Source organism: Triturus cristatus, chromosome 6 (genome assembly GCF_964204655.1).
Source record: "Triturus cristatus chromosome 6, aTriCri1.1, whole genome shotgun sequence".
Taxonomy (NCBI): Eukaryota; Metazoa; Chordata; class Amphibia; order Caudata; family Salamandridae; genus Triturus; species Triturus cristatus.
In genome coordinates this window covers 1,369,147,880-1,369,161,765 of record NC_140589.1, presented here as the reverse complement: position 1 = coordinate 1,369,161,765, position 13,886 = coordinate 1,369,147,880, and the positions used below count along the sequence as shown (strand labels likewise).

General features: G+C 44.6%; 1 protein-coding gene across 1 annotated transcript in view; it reads left to right on the top strand.

The window, feature by feature from the left end:
* Positions 1-13,886, top strand: part of VRK2 (VRK serine/threonine kinase 2) — a 370,448-nt gene that overhangs the window by 271,494 nt on the left and 85,068 nt on the right. The window contains exon 11 of the mRNA XM_085612369.1: positions 626-795. Within this exon, the coding sequence (XP_085468495.1) occupies positions 626-795 (170 nt within the window). The remainder of the gene's footprint in view (positions 1-625; positions 796-13,886) is intronic.

Below are 13,886 nucleotides of genomic sequence, written 5' to 3'. Positions count from 1 at the left end.
CTCTATATTCTCAAGTTTGTACACACATTAGGGCACTTCTGTGTGAGTAGCTTCTTCTGGTAGTAGGTGCATTTGAGCGAAGTAAGCACCCCAGAATAAATTAGAATGTTTAGCCAATATTGATTCACACTATATTACTATATAATTTGAAACTTTCGATCCACTGATTGTGCGGTTCTTTTCCCAATTTTGGGAACCACTACTACCAATTTTAAATGTAACTTGTAAAGAAAGATGTAGACCTCCTGGAAGCCTCAAGATAACCTTCACTAGACTAGCTAATTGCACTATCTTTAGGATGCTCAAATGGGCACTGGGATTCCCTCTGTCTCCTTTTCTGTAAGAGATAATACCCAATAAGCAGCACTGTCTAATATAAGGCATTCATCTACCACTGCATTGGCTATCATTTTGTTTTCCAGCTTGGTGGGACATAGGTAAATATTTGTTTCCACATGTGATGAAGCTAGTGCCTTTTTCAGTGGTGCAAGAACTTCTCTTACCCATAGAATTCCTGCTCTTTATAGTCTGATGAACACACTCGCTGCTTAGCAGTTGCTTTATATTATCACAGAAAGTGGGACATTTCTTGGTGTCTTTCAAAGCAACTCTGTTTTCTTCACAGTGGAAATCGCTGAGTACTTGAGTTGTGTTTATAAGTTAACCTATGATGGCAAACCGGAATATGAAGCTTTAAAGAAAATACTGAAGAATGGAATGAAGCCCTGTGGAACAGTTGTTAATGAGCCTTTGAAGTTATCTGCTGTTGGTTGCAATTCTTCTGAAGATATTGAAGTAAGTACCACCAACTCATGCACTTGGGTTTGAGATGGTTTATTAGCTGTTTGGATGCTATATGGAAACGATGTCTGTTCAGCGGCAGTGCTACTGTACAGGCTCAGGGTATCGGCAACTACATAGTCGTTTTGACCTACTTCTAAGCCGTGACATCTGCTAAGAGGCTGTATTCCAAATGAATGACAATGTCTGACATTTGATTATAAGGTTCTCTACTGTTTTTTTTATTATTTAAATTAAAGTCAAGACATATTGATTTAATTCAACCTTCCCTCATATTTTTATTTTCACAGAGAAAGGAGATGTAAATAGTATAGAACACATTTAATATTTGTGGTTGTCCTGTTAATGCTGTTCAACATATTTCCGCCCCCTCCAGCAGGTCCACCAGTAAAGCGTCTCTTTCCCGGAAGAGGCAATTGATGATTCAAAGTGGCAAAGTAGGAAAACAAAATACAGCAGGTGCAGCAGGGACACCATTTTTGCCTGGCAATTTAGTGGCCAAAGACCGTGGTAGCGACAGAAAGTAACACTTCCCATCATCGCAGGTACTGCTGTCTTAATATTTCTGTCTATCAAATCACTCTCAGATCTGTAGGTTTGAACCCCGTTCCGCTCGAAATGTTCTAGATATGATGTACAATACTTTTTGTAGGTAGTTATTACAATATCATGAGTATATAGAATAATCATACAATTCTCACAGACTACACTTTATTGGGATTTAATTTCTCAAATTTATCTTACAATTCATAATACAGATAGTCCACAATTCTTCATGGTTTTTATACAATTCCATCTGATTAACACCCATCATAATTATTATTAAACTTTCATCCAACACTTGTTTCGCAGTGATACAGGCCACTTCTTCGGCTTCTCTGGATTGACAGTGTGAGTTTTATAATTGCTAGCGTTGTCATCCGTTTATGGTGAGGATATGGATGCCTAAGATTACTTTGCAGTCCCTTTCACCTTGTACTTGTAAGTCTTCGCTATCGTCCTGTAGTTGAAACTTATATCTCCTTAGAAAGTTGCAGTTCCCAGTTATGGACAGATACATATTCCACCGCTATGCTGTAAGCATCACTCCATTGAAAAATCTCCACCTTTCTAAATACTATCAATATGCACAATCTCGATCATTCACATTGAGTTGCCACACACCAGAGGAGTCCTCAACAAAAAAATGCTATCCTTCTCCACTTTGCTGCTTATCCATACAGACACAGACTGAAACAGTATGATTATTTGAAATACTTATGATATTGTAATAGCTCCCTTCGAAAAATATTGTACAAAGTTTCTATTATCGACCTGGCTGGGCACCGGTCTAGTAGGTGTTAGCTCAGTGCAGGGCCACAATTATTTTTGCCCGATCTTTGTATTGCTTTAGATATGACTTGCCCTCTTCTAACCCGATCTGTTGGGTGTGTGTACAGTACTGGTGTCCAGGACCTATATTCTACCCCCAGACCCGTCCTTTCCAAAACTGCATACAGGAAATCTCATCTCTGAGAATCCAAAGACCTTTTCAGTACCTACAGATAATATTACCGCTGTGGGGTGCCTGTCGAAAATGGACTTGTATTAGCCGTTTTATATTCAGTGCGATAATCTGCCCTGGGATTAAACCATTTTGTCAGCATGTATTATTTTGAATATATATGGGAGTCTATCCGGCACTATTTTGTTCAACACCTTATGGTCTGTGTTGAACATTGATAAAGGCCAATATAAAGATGGTTTCGAAGTGTATCTCCGCTGCTTTGAAGTGCACCAGGATGGCCTCCAAAGTAGAGAACGGCTGCATGTGTTCTTGCCTCACTGTGATATACATATCCCTCCGCACAGGCGCTTGTAGTTCTAGATGTGTGGTATAAAACTCAATGGACAACCCTTAAGATTCTTCTACCTTTTCCCTTTCTGTATCTTTCACTGCCTTTCTTACTTCCCTTTCAGTGATGTCCTTGGCCAGTGTATCTCTTTCGTCATACAGTAAGGTCTATAACCCCACCCCTTCAATATAATTCTGTATCATCTGCTCCCTCAGGGTCCTTATATAAGGTCTTATAAAATTTCACAACAGAGTTGTTAATCTCTGTGTATGCTTTACCTTGAACCTTCCCGAAGTTCTAATATAGGTGAACTACCTCTAAAGCGGATTGACCACCCATGCTAAGAGCCACCCAGCCCTATCCTGTTCATTCTGGGCACTCGTTATGTGCTCTTTAGAATTAATACTCCTGAGACGTTCAGTAAGCTGTTTTTTTTTTCTTTCTTTTTTTCTTTTTTTTTTGTTCCTCATCTTCACCATGGCTGAAACTTGCGTAAGCCAGAACAGAAAAGAAAGGCATATAGGGCATTGACAAGCTGTCTCAGCGGATAGCTGGGAGAGGTCTTACCGTAAATAGAAGCTGACCATGACCCCACAGCTATGTCATACGTCCTACCAATCTTAACATCTTGTAGTGGACTCAGCACACATCAACCACAAGCCACTTCCACCATAGCTGAAATCCGCAATAGAGTTGGCATCTATGCCATGCGGCTTAGCAGGGAGAATAAACCATGGCTTCATAATCGTAGGACCTGGGTAAAAAAAACAACAACAAAAAAACCCCAGTCTGTTATTGAGACCAATCAAGTAAGTGCCAGAAAGCTCTTTTGCTCAAATTGCCGGACCTGAGGAGATCTATTTTCGAGATTTGTAACGTCGACGACTGCCAGTCATATAGAGAAGGTGGAGATGCCTCTTTCCAGCGCTTACATATTTCTCTTCGAGCCATCAGGATGGAATAGAACACAAGATTTTTTGCTGGACTTCGCTTCTGGTCCACGATCCCAAATATTACTAACCGCAGGTCCACAACAACTGTGAAACCCACAGCAGATGAAAGTTTAGTGCTGATAGAATCCCAAAAAGATGACATATGGGGGCACTCAAAAAACATGTGGGCATCAGAAGCCTCGACTAAACCACAGCGGGGACATGCCACCAGAACACCCGGAGTAAATTTAGAAAGCCTCTTAGGAGAATAATAGGCCCTATGGATAGTGAAGAGATGGTTTCTGCGGAGCCAGGCAGGCTTGACCAAGTCCCACATGGTGTTACATGACACTTGCCAAAGTTCATTCAGATTTTCATTTGGCAATAAGGTGCCCCACAGATGATCAGGGAGAAGAAATTCCCCATCTATCTCATCCAAGATTAAATTGTACCAAAGGGAAACTTCTTTACGTTGAGGTGCTCTGTCCAGCAATGTTGACACCAGTTGGCTATTTCCTCCTAGGGGCATGTTGTAACTCCGAGGGGCACTGGGTGGATGTGACTGGGCCCAACTTGAGATTTGTATGTACTTTAATCTAGAAAGGTTTGGGCCGACCTTGTTTACCAGATATTCCCAAGGAAACATTGACCCTTCCAGGAACAGATCGCCCCATGATTGAATACCGGCATCCTTTAGTGGAGTTACCAAGGCGTCATTAGCCCAGCCACGGGGAGTTGGAAGGTCCCATATTGGAGATCTATTTGAAAAGTACCCTAGTTTGATAGCAGCCCTAAGATTAGACCAGGTTTTAGCTAAGCCATGGAGCACCTTCAGTTTGATCTTTTTAAAAAATTTTGGGTCCCCAAACTTAAATAGAAAACCTGACTGCCCAGCTCCTTCACCCTGTAATAAGGCCGAAAACATATTCCCTATTCCATGGGATGACGGAATTTTTAGCAACATTCGAGCATGTGTCATCTGAAAGGCCCAAGCATAGATCTGGAGGTCCGGACCAGCCAGTCCACCTGTCTCCCTGCGCCGTCTGATTTTTTTTCCATGCTATCCTCACGTTTTTATTTTTCCAGATAAATGAGAAAATATCGCTCTGCATCTTGTTAATAAGCGATGCCTCAAAATATAGTGGAATAGTGTTAAAGATATAGGTCAGCTTAGGCAAAATGGACATCTTTACTAAGTTTGCACGGCCCGAAACTGTTAGGGGGAGATGGACCCAAGATCCCATTAACTTCCGGCATTCTTTAGCAACAATAGAGAAGTTCAAAGAGGCGATCTTGTTTATATCTTTAATAATTCTCAGACCCAGATACCTCAAGTTGTTGCTCATTTGCTCATTAAATCCTGAAAGGTCGCTATTCCATGCCATGATTTCGGTTTTGGCAGAATTGACCTCATATCCTGAGATACTTCCAAATTCGAGAGCTAAGTTAATAATTGCAGGGAATGCCGTACTGATCTCCGATGTCATGATCAAAATATCGTCGGCATATAAGGACACCCTTTTTTCCCAATCCCTATATTTAAAAGATTTGATATTATTATCCTCTCTAATTTTTTGCGCAAAAGGCTCGATAAATATATCGAAAAGCAGCGGAGAGAGTGGGCAACCCTGTCGCGTTCCTCTTGTAATAGTAAAAGGATCGGACAGGCCTCCATTAACCAAAACAGATGCAAGGGGGTTATGGTATAGAAGTTCTACTGCTCTGCGGAAAGCACCACCAACGCCAAACCTCTCCAAGGCCCCCGACCAGTTGACCCTGTCGAAGGCCTTGGTGGCATCCAGCGTCAGGATAGCCAGAGGTGCAGATGAACTTGTGGCCATATCAATAGCTCCTATAAGGTCATACGTCAGCTCATAGAGCTGGCGACCCTTAACAAAGCCTTTCTGGTTAAGATGCAGAACTGAGGGGGCCACCTGACCCAATCTCTTGGCAAGCAATGACGCAAAGATTTTGTAGTCTGCATTAAGTATTGAGATTGGGCGATATGAGCCACAGTCAGTTACGACTTTACCTGGCTTAAGGATAAGAGTGATGGAGGCATTATTCCAAGAGGAGGGTGGTAGAACACCCTCTTGCAGGATTTGATTGAATAAAACCGCAAGGAAGGGCGCAACCTCTACCACAAGATGTTTATATATCTCGGCGGGCATGCCATCAGGCCCCGCCGCTTTACCCCCCTTGCAGTTTTGTATCGCCCCTACTACTTCATCTTCAGTGATCGCGCTTTCTAGAAAGGAGCTCTGCCTTAAAGATAGTGATGGTAACGCAATGCCATTTAGCCAATCTTTTATTTTCTCGAGGGAGATGTTTTTATCCTCCTGATAGATGTTTTGGAAGAAATTTTGGAAGGCAGATCTTATCTCTAGGTCTGAGGATACCTTCCCAGCACTGGTTATGATAGAGTTGATGTTATTACGTGACCTGTCCATTCTAGATTTCCAGGCCAACAGTTTACCCGCCCCTTCTCCAAATTCAAAATGCGCAAGTTTACTTGCTTCCCACCTCTGGAGAATGCGCTGATTGAGCACCGAAGCCAATTCACCCCTAAGTACAGCAAGCTTCTCACGATTTGCCAGTATATTGGAATTGGGACCATTACTGCAGGAATCTAACTCATTCTGTAATGATGTCAAGTTGGCCTCTATACTTGAGACTTCCTGAGTATATTGCCTCCTACGGTATACAGTCTTGCTCTTTATAACCCCTCTCAGGAAACACTGAAGAGCGTCCCATACCATAGAGGAACAGGCTGAGCCGATGTTAGCTTGCAGCAATTCCTGTGTTTCTAGTCTCAAAGATGTAATATCATCGGGTGATGAAAGAAAGGAACGATCAAAGGACCAAGACCTGGTCGTAGATTGAATCAGGTCCACAAGCTCTAGCAGGACAGCAGAATGGTCTGACAGATGTGAGGGAAGATAGCTGACAAGATGAACTTGTGGCCATATCAATAGCTCCTATAAGGTCATACGTCAGCTCATAGAGCTGGCGACCCTTAACAAAGCCTTTCTGGTTAAGATGCAGAACTGAGGGGGCCACCTGACCCAATCTCTTGGCAAGCAATGACGCAAAGATTTTGTAGTCTGCATTAAGTATTGAGATTGGGTGATATGAGCCACAGTCAGTTACGACTTTACCTGGCTTAAGGATAAGAGTGATGGAGGCATTATTCCAAGAGGAGGGTGGTAGAACACCCTCTTGCAGGATTTGATTGAATAAAACCGCAAGAAAGGGCGCAACCTCTACCACAAGATGTTTATATATCTCGGCGGGCATGCCATCAGGCCCCGCCGCTTTACCCCCCTTGCAGTTTTGTATCGCCCCTACTACTTCATCTTCAGTGATCGCGCTTTCTAGAAAGGAGCTCTGCCTTAAAGATAGTGATGGTAACGCAATGCCATTTAGCCAATCTTTTATTTTCTCGGGGGAGATGTTTTTATCCTCCTGATAGATGTTTTGGAAGAAATTTTTGAAGGCAGATCTTATCTCTAGGTCTGAGGATACCTTCCCAGCACTGGTTATGATAGAGTTGATGTTATTACGTGACCTGTCCATTCTAGATTTCCAGGCCAACAGTTTACCCGCCCCTTCTCCAAATTCAAAAGGCGCAAGTTTACTTGCTTCCCACCTCTGGAGAATGCGCTGATTGAGCACCGAAGCCAATTCACCCCTAAGTACAGCAAGCTTCTCACGATTTGCCAGTATATTGGAATTGGGACCATTACTGCAGGAATCTAACTCATTCTGTAATGATGTCAAGTTGGCCTCTATACTTGAGACTTCCTGAGTATATTGCCTCCTACGGTATACAGTCTTGCTCTTTATAACCCCTCTCAGGAAACACTGAAGAGCGTCCCATACCATAGAGGAACAGGCTGAGCCGATGTTAGCTTGCAGCAATTCCTGTGTTTCTAGTCTCAAAGATGTAATATCATCGGGTGATGAAAGAAAGGAACGATCAAAGGACCAAGACCTGGTCGTAGATTGAATCAGGTCCACAAGCTCTAGCAGGACAGCAGAATGGTCTGACAGATGTGAGGGAAGATAGCTGACATTTTTTACTGAATCATGGAGAGCTCTATTAATCAGAAGGAAATCAATCCTGGAACTATGATGATATTTAAGATTTCGGAATGAATATCCAGGTTTCAGACCAGCTATTGCTCTCCAGATATCAATATATCCATATTGGTCCATGCATTTAAGCAGGAACACTCTAGACCTAGACAACACTTGCTGACGGCTGGAGGGGCTTTTATCCAATAAGGGATCAAGCACGATGTTAAAGTCCCCTGCTAGAATAACAGGCTCAGGGAAGTGCAGAAGTTCAGAAAATAATGCTTCCAGAGCAGAGGGGTCGTCCCTATTGGGCCCATAAAAAACGGCTATAGTAAGAGATGTACCTCCTATAATCACTGAGACAATTGCCCACCTACCTGCGGGGTCTGTTTTCTGCAAGATTAATCTTGCATTGCTCGCCTAGTGTTAGAAGATTGGGCCGTGCAAACTGACTGATCTATCCATCTGTTTTTATTTACGATCTCGAGCATCTCCGTTGCAACTAAGTGTGTCTCCTGGAGTATAATGATCTGCGCATCCATGTCACGTAGGTATTGGAGAATCCTATTTGCTCTGGGTTTGGTGCGCAGGCCATTAACATTCCAGGAAAAAATCCTTAAGTTAGCCATACCTTCTCAATAGATACTGATGGATAGGAAAGTAAGATGACCTGTGACCCCCTAACTTTAAAGAGTAAAAAGAAAAAGATTATCAGCCTGGCAGAAGATGAGGAGAGTTTTATAGTGAATTTTTGCCCACCCCCCCTAACCCCAAAGAGCCCCACCCCCCACCCCTGAGGAACCCCTGTGTAGTCTTTCCGGATAGTGGTACCCCTGCCCCTGTCCGAGCCTCCACCGAGCGCCACTGCTAATTGGTGGAGTCCAATTTGAAATGTTCACGGACTGCTAAGAGCTGGAACCCCCACAGTGGGAGAAGTGGGAACAGTGAGGGAAAAAAAAATAAGAAAAAAATGCAGAAACTAGCCAAAGACCCAGACACCCTGAGAGAGTAAAGTAGGTACTCTTAAAAAAAAAAAAAAAAAGTTACCAAACATGGATTTTTTTTATTTTCCTCCTGTTTTACCTCCCCTTTTTTTTCCTTTCCTTTCATTTATCTATTGATCTCCCCTTTCTTTTCCCTTTTTCTCTCTTCACCCCCTTTATTTTTTATCCCTTTTTCCCTTTTTCTCTTCCTTTTATTACTCTCTCTTTATTATTTTTTTCCTTTTTATGTCCTCTCTTTTATTTATTTATAAGAGAATAGTTTTTTTCTTCTCTTTTTCTCCCCTCCCTCCTTCCTTCACCTTCCCTTCCTTCCTCCTTTCCTTCTCTCCTTCTTCTTAGCTTTATTGACTTTTCAAATGTTGTGGCTATACCCTTCCCACCTCTCCTGATTTCCTTTTCTCCCCTTTTCCTTCTTTTTTCTTTCTTCCCCCTATTTTAAATATCGTTTTTTTTTAGTCTAACTACTCAAGCTACCTTACCACCTTATAATGCTTTTGTTTTTAATCTCACTTTAAGTAGACTATCTGTTATTATACATATCCAGGCTACCTTTTAGACGGGGAGAAGGGAATCAAGAGAGATGAAATAGGTCTTATAAGAAAAAAAAAAGATCAGTCTGAACCCCCCGCGGCCCCCCCCCCCCATGGTCCTAAGTAAATCATCAGCTGCCTCTACTGAACGGATGTTATGCATCTTGTTATTTAACATTATCTTCAGAGCTGCTGGAAAGTTCATCTGCACTGTCGCCCCAGGAAACTAGGGGCGATGTTCAGTAAGCTGAGCTAATTTTCCCTATTCTGCTATTAAGGCTTCTTTAAATTCTGTACTTTCAAGCTTTTTTTTCTCAAATTCTGTCAGGGTTTGTTTCTGCTTGTTAACTTCCCAGAGCAGGACAGGCCTGATGCTTGCTGAGGTGTTAATACAGTGGCTTCTCATGACCACCTTGAAGGACTCCCATTCCACTAAATTAGGAGAGGCAGTATTCTGATTCTCTATAAATTAGTCCTCGATTCACTCCCTGGTGGCGTTGTTAAATACCTAGTCTTCTAGGACTTTTACCATCAATCTCCAGGCTGGGATAGCGGTCCTGGTTCTACTCCACTGCAGCATTATAGTCAACGGGTTATGATCTGAATATGTCCTGACCAAGTACTCTGTGTGCGTGACCTCAGCATGTCTTGGGGGGGTGTAAAAAATCCTGTCTTAGCACCCATGGAAATCATGCATTCCTGAGTAGAACAAATAGTACTGGTCCCCAGGATAGTGCACTTCCTTGGAGTCCATCAGGTACCACTGCTCTACCCAATTGTCCAAGGCTTTGGCCGTCCTAACCACTAGTGGTGTAGGAAGTGTGGTATACAATCTATCCAAGTGTATGTCAGCTATACAATTAAAGTCGCCCCACTATTTGAGGGTAGTGTGCCAGGTGCTTCGGAACCCCCCTTAAGAGAGAAGGATTGGTCTTCATTTGGATGTTAACTAGTGCTACATCTCGTCCCCAGCCTCCCACACAGTATTTATTAGGTATCTTCCCTCCCTATCCTTTACGTTGGTGGTCAACTGAGAGGACACCTAAGGCCTGATCCAAATCAGCACCCCTCTGGCAAATGCAGAGTAATGCGTAAAAAATACTTGCTCTCTCCAGTTTTTCTGTAAGGCAAGCCTCTCTGTAGTGTGCCTCCTGTAGCATTGCAACCTGAGCCCCTCCGCGTCTTATGTAAGCCTGCACCTTGTATCATTTGGTCATACTGTTGATCTCCCTTACATTCCACATGAGTATCTTCAGCTTTCTGGTGGATTCAGCCATCTATATCTTCCTGTGTGTGTGTGTGTGTCTGAAACTGCAGAGCTCCCGCCCCTCCCTGCCTAATTTCTTCCCATAGTGATGTAATTGCCCCTTCCTCTTTGTGTTCAGGATGACTTGGTGTAGTATCTGTATCTAACCCCCCTAGGAACAGTAGCCTTTGTTAAAAACAAACAGTTCCCTAACACGCCCTTCCCTGACTGTAGAGCAATAGCCTTCTGTCCAAACTTGTAGAACTAAATAGTGGTGACTGCTCCAGGGAAGCGGTAGTGGGGCAGGGAGGGCTGGGGCAGTTAAACTTTTTTGTTAAAATAAATCACTTCCCTGCCGGCTGGCCAGCCGCCACCTCTCTTCCTTCCTCTCCGTCCTCTTCCTGGTTTCTATGCGAAAAGGAAGCACCCAGGCTCCCTAAGCCAATCACAACGCTGCAATACAACGTTGTGATTGATCTGAGAGCCGTGGTACGGCCCTCAGATGGGGAATGGGAACCTGGGCATGTTCTCCCCCAGGCTGTTATGCAGCCTGGGGGACAACATGCACAGTGCTCATGCCGATTTGGCTGATCCAAAACGGCTGGCCAAACATTCATGCGCACTTAGGAGGGTGCCCACCACTCTTCCCCCTGCGCTGCTCAGTCCACCCTTGCCCCACAAAACTGCCTCGGTACTGAAAAATTAAATTACAGCCCGTTATCATTTTATTTTTACTTTTTTGCAGTGCTGAAAGGCAGTGGGCAACACTCTTCCTCCTTAGCGGAGGAGCCGCCCCTGGAACTAAACATGCTCAATCTGCTACTCCGACCCCACCAATCCAGCTAGACAGTCAGTGTCTATGAGAAAGGGGGTTTAGTGCAGCCCACCTCCCTCCAATTCCCCCGATCGCCCAGGCCCCAAGCATGAAATGAAATGAAATGAAAAATTATATTTATATAGCGCATAGACTACCCGGAGGCCTCGCAGCGCTTTAATTGATCACTGTGGCGGGCCGCAGGGTGAGACTAGCACGTTTTTGCAAACAGGTGGATTTTCAAAGCTTTCCTAAAAGCCAGCCGGTTATTATTTTCTCTGAGGGCTAAGGGGAGGGAGTTCCAAAGTCTCGCAGCAGTATGGGAGAAGGAACGGCCGCCCCAACGTGCTTTGTTGATTTTAGAAGTGGTAACTAGGTGCAATGATCCCGAGCGAAGGGCTCTGGATGGAGCGTAGGGCACAACTAAGGGGGACAGGATGGCAGGGCCTGTTCGATGGAAAGATTTGTGCACAATGCACATAGCCTTAAACTGTGCTCTAGTAGCCATCGGGAGCTAGTGCAATTCTTTTAGAGCTTTCTTGGCTGACTGCCAGCGGGGGATGTTGAATAATAATCGGGCGGCGCAGTTTTGCGTGACTTGGAGCCTGTTGGTCACTGAAGCCGGGGCACCCAGATATAGTGCGTTTCCATAGTCCAGGCGGGAGAGTATCAGGGCCTGAACCATGATTCTCCTCGCCTGGAAAGGAAGCAGAGGGAGTACTTTGCGAAGCATTTTCATTAGGCCGACACACGTGGAGGCAGTTTTGGTAGCCTGGACCGAGAAGTCCAGCGCTTTATCGAGCCAGATTCCCAGACTCTTTATCTGCGGTTTGGGAGGGGGGGGAGCACCAAGGCAGGTGGGCCAAATTGATGTCAAAATGGTCGGAGGAGGGTTACCCAATAGCATAATCTCTGTCTTCTCCCCGTTAAGTTTGAGACAGGACGATTGCATCCACTTAGCAACGGCCTCTAGACAGAGGCCCAGGGTGTTGGACGGCTCCTCAGTGTGGTCCAGAGAGACCACCAACTGGGTGTCGTCCGCGTAGGTGACAATACGCACGCCAAAGGGCTGGACTATCTCCGCTAGAGGTCGCATATAGACATTAAAAAGTGTGGGGCTCAGGGAGGAGCCCTGAGGAACCCCACTTCTAAGTGGTTGCTTAGGGGAGACTGCTTTGCCCTCAAACACCTGGAAGAAGCGCTCGTCCAGGAAGGAGGTCAGCCACTCCAGGGCCGCGCCCGACACGCCCATGCCTTTCAGACGGTGTAGCAGTGTGGCATGGTTTACAGTGTCGAACGCGGCACTGAGGTCGAGTAGTATGATGGCTGCTTTTCCTCCCCGGTCCAGCACCAATCTAGTTTCTTCTGTCACTGCTAGGAGATCAGTTTCAGTTCCATGCTGCGGGCGGAAACCCATATGAGAGGCGCATAGCAGACTATTTGATTCTAAGTAGTCCACTAAGATATTATTGATGTGCCTTTCAAGCAGTTTGCTCATCCAGGGAAGTAGGGAAATGGGGCGGAAATTGGCCAAGTTGTTCTGGTCCAAGGTGGGTTTTTTCAAAAGGGCCCTAACCATCGCACATTTCCATGGTGCTGGGACGGAGTTAGAGGAGATGGAAGCATTAAGGACATCCAGAATGACAGGGCGGATGATGTCCATCACCTTATTGAGAGTTTGCGGGGGTGCTGGGTCATTGGGGGATCCCGAGATGACTTTAAGAAGCATTCTGTCTAAAGTGTCGGAATCTAGGAGGGGGAATTCATCCAGTGAGCTGGGGGCTAAGAAGTCAGAATCTGTGGTGGTGGTGTGGTCCATGTCACCACTGCCAGTAGAAAATGAAGAATAGATGGCCTGGATCTTCTGGGAGAAGAAAGTGGCTAAATTATTGCAATGGGTTTGCGCGCCGTCAGGTGACAGACGCTCGGGGGGAAGGGGAGAAATTAAAGATTTGGCTATTTTAAAAATTTCTTTGGGGGAGTTTGCAGCTAGATTGATTTTGGCTTCATAAAAATGGGCTTGCGCAGATTTTATTTGATTTTTATAGAGCTTTATTGCGGCTCTATACTCAACTTGCTTTGATTGTGAGTAATCTTGTCTCCAGGCTCTCTCTAGTTTGCGGCAAGATTGCTTCATAGTCCTGAGAGTCGGGGAGTACCAGGGGGCCACTTTGGCTCTGTTTATTAAGTGCAAAGATTCCTCTGGTAGGACTAGGTCAAGGGAACTGGAGATCCAGTTATCAAAATTAACAATGGCTGTATTGGGATTGGTCACATTTGGGGGTAGGTGTTCTATAAGAGCCAGTTTCCACTTAGAAAGTGGGAGGGAGCCCCATTTTCTTACCCGCTGCTTATTGTGATTTTGTGAGATGGGGGGGGGGGGGGGGGGGGGAGCAAGTGGACCATGTAAAAGGTACTAAAAAATGATCGGTCCAGGATAGTGGTACTGGAGCCTCGACGGTTAAGCTATCTAGATTGCTGTAGATGTGATCTAGGAGATGTCCCTTGACATGCGTTGATTGAAAGCCTTTCTGAGCCAGGTCAATGGACTGAAAGTTTGTTCGAAGACTATTGGCTGTTGAATCAAGTGGCTCATCTAGGTGTAAATTAAGATCGCCCAGCAGGGTGAAATTTGCCGAGGTGA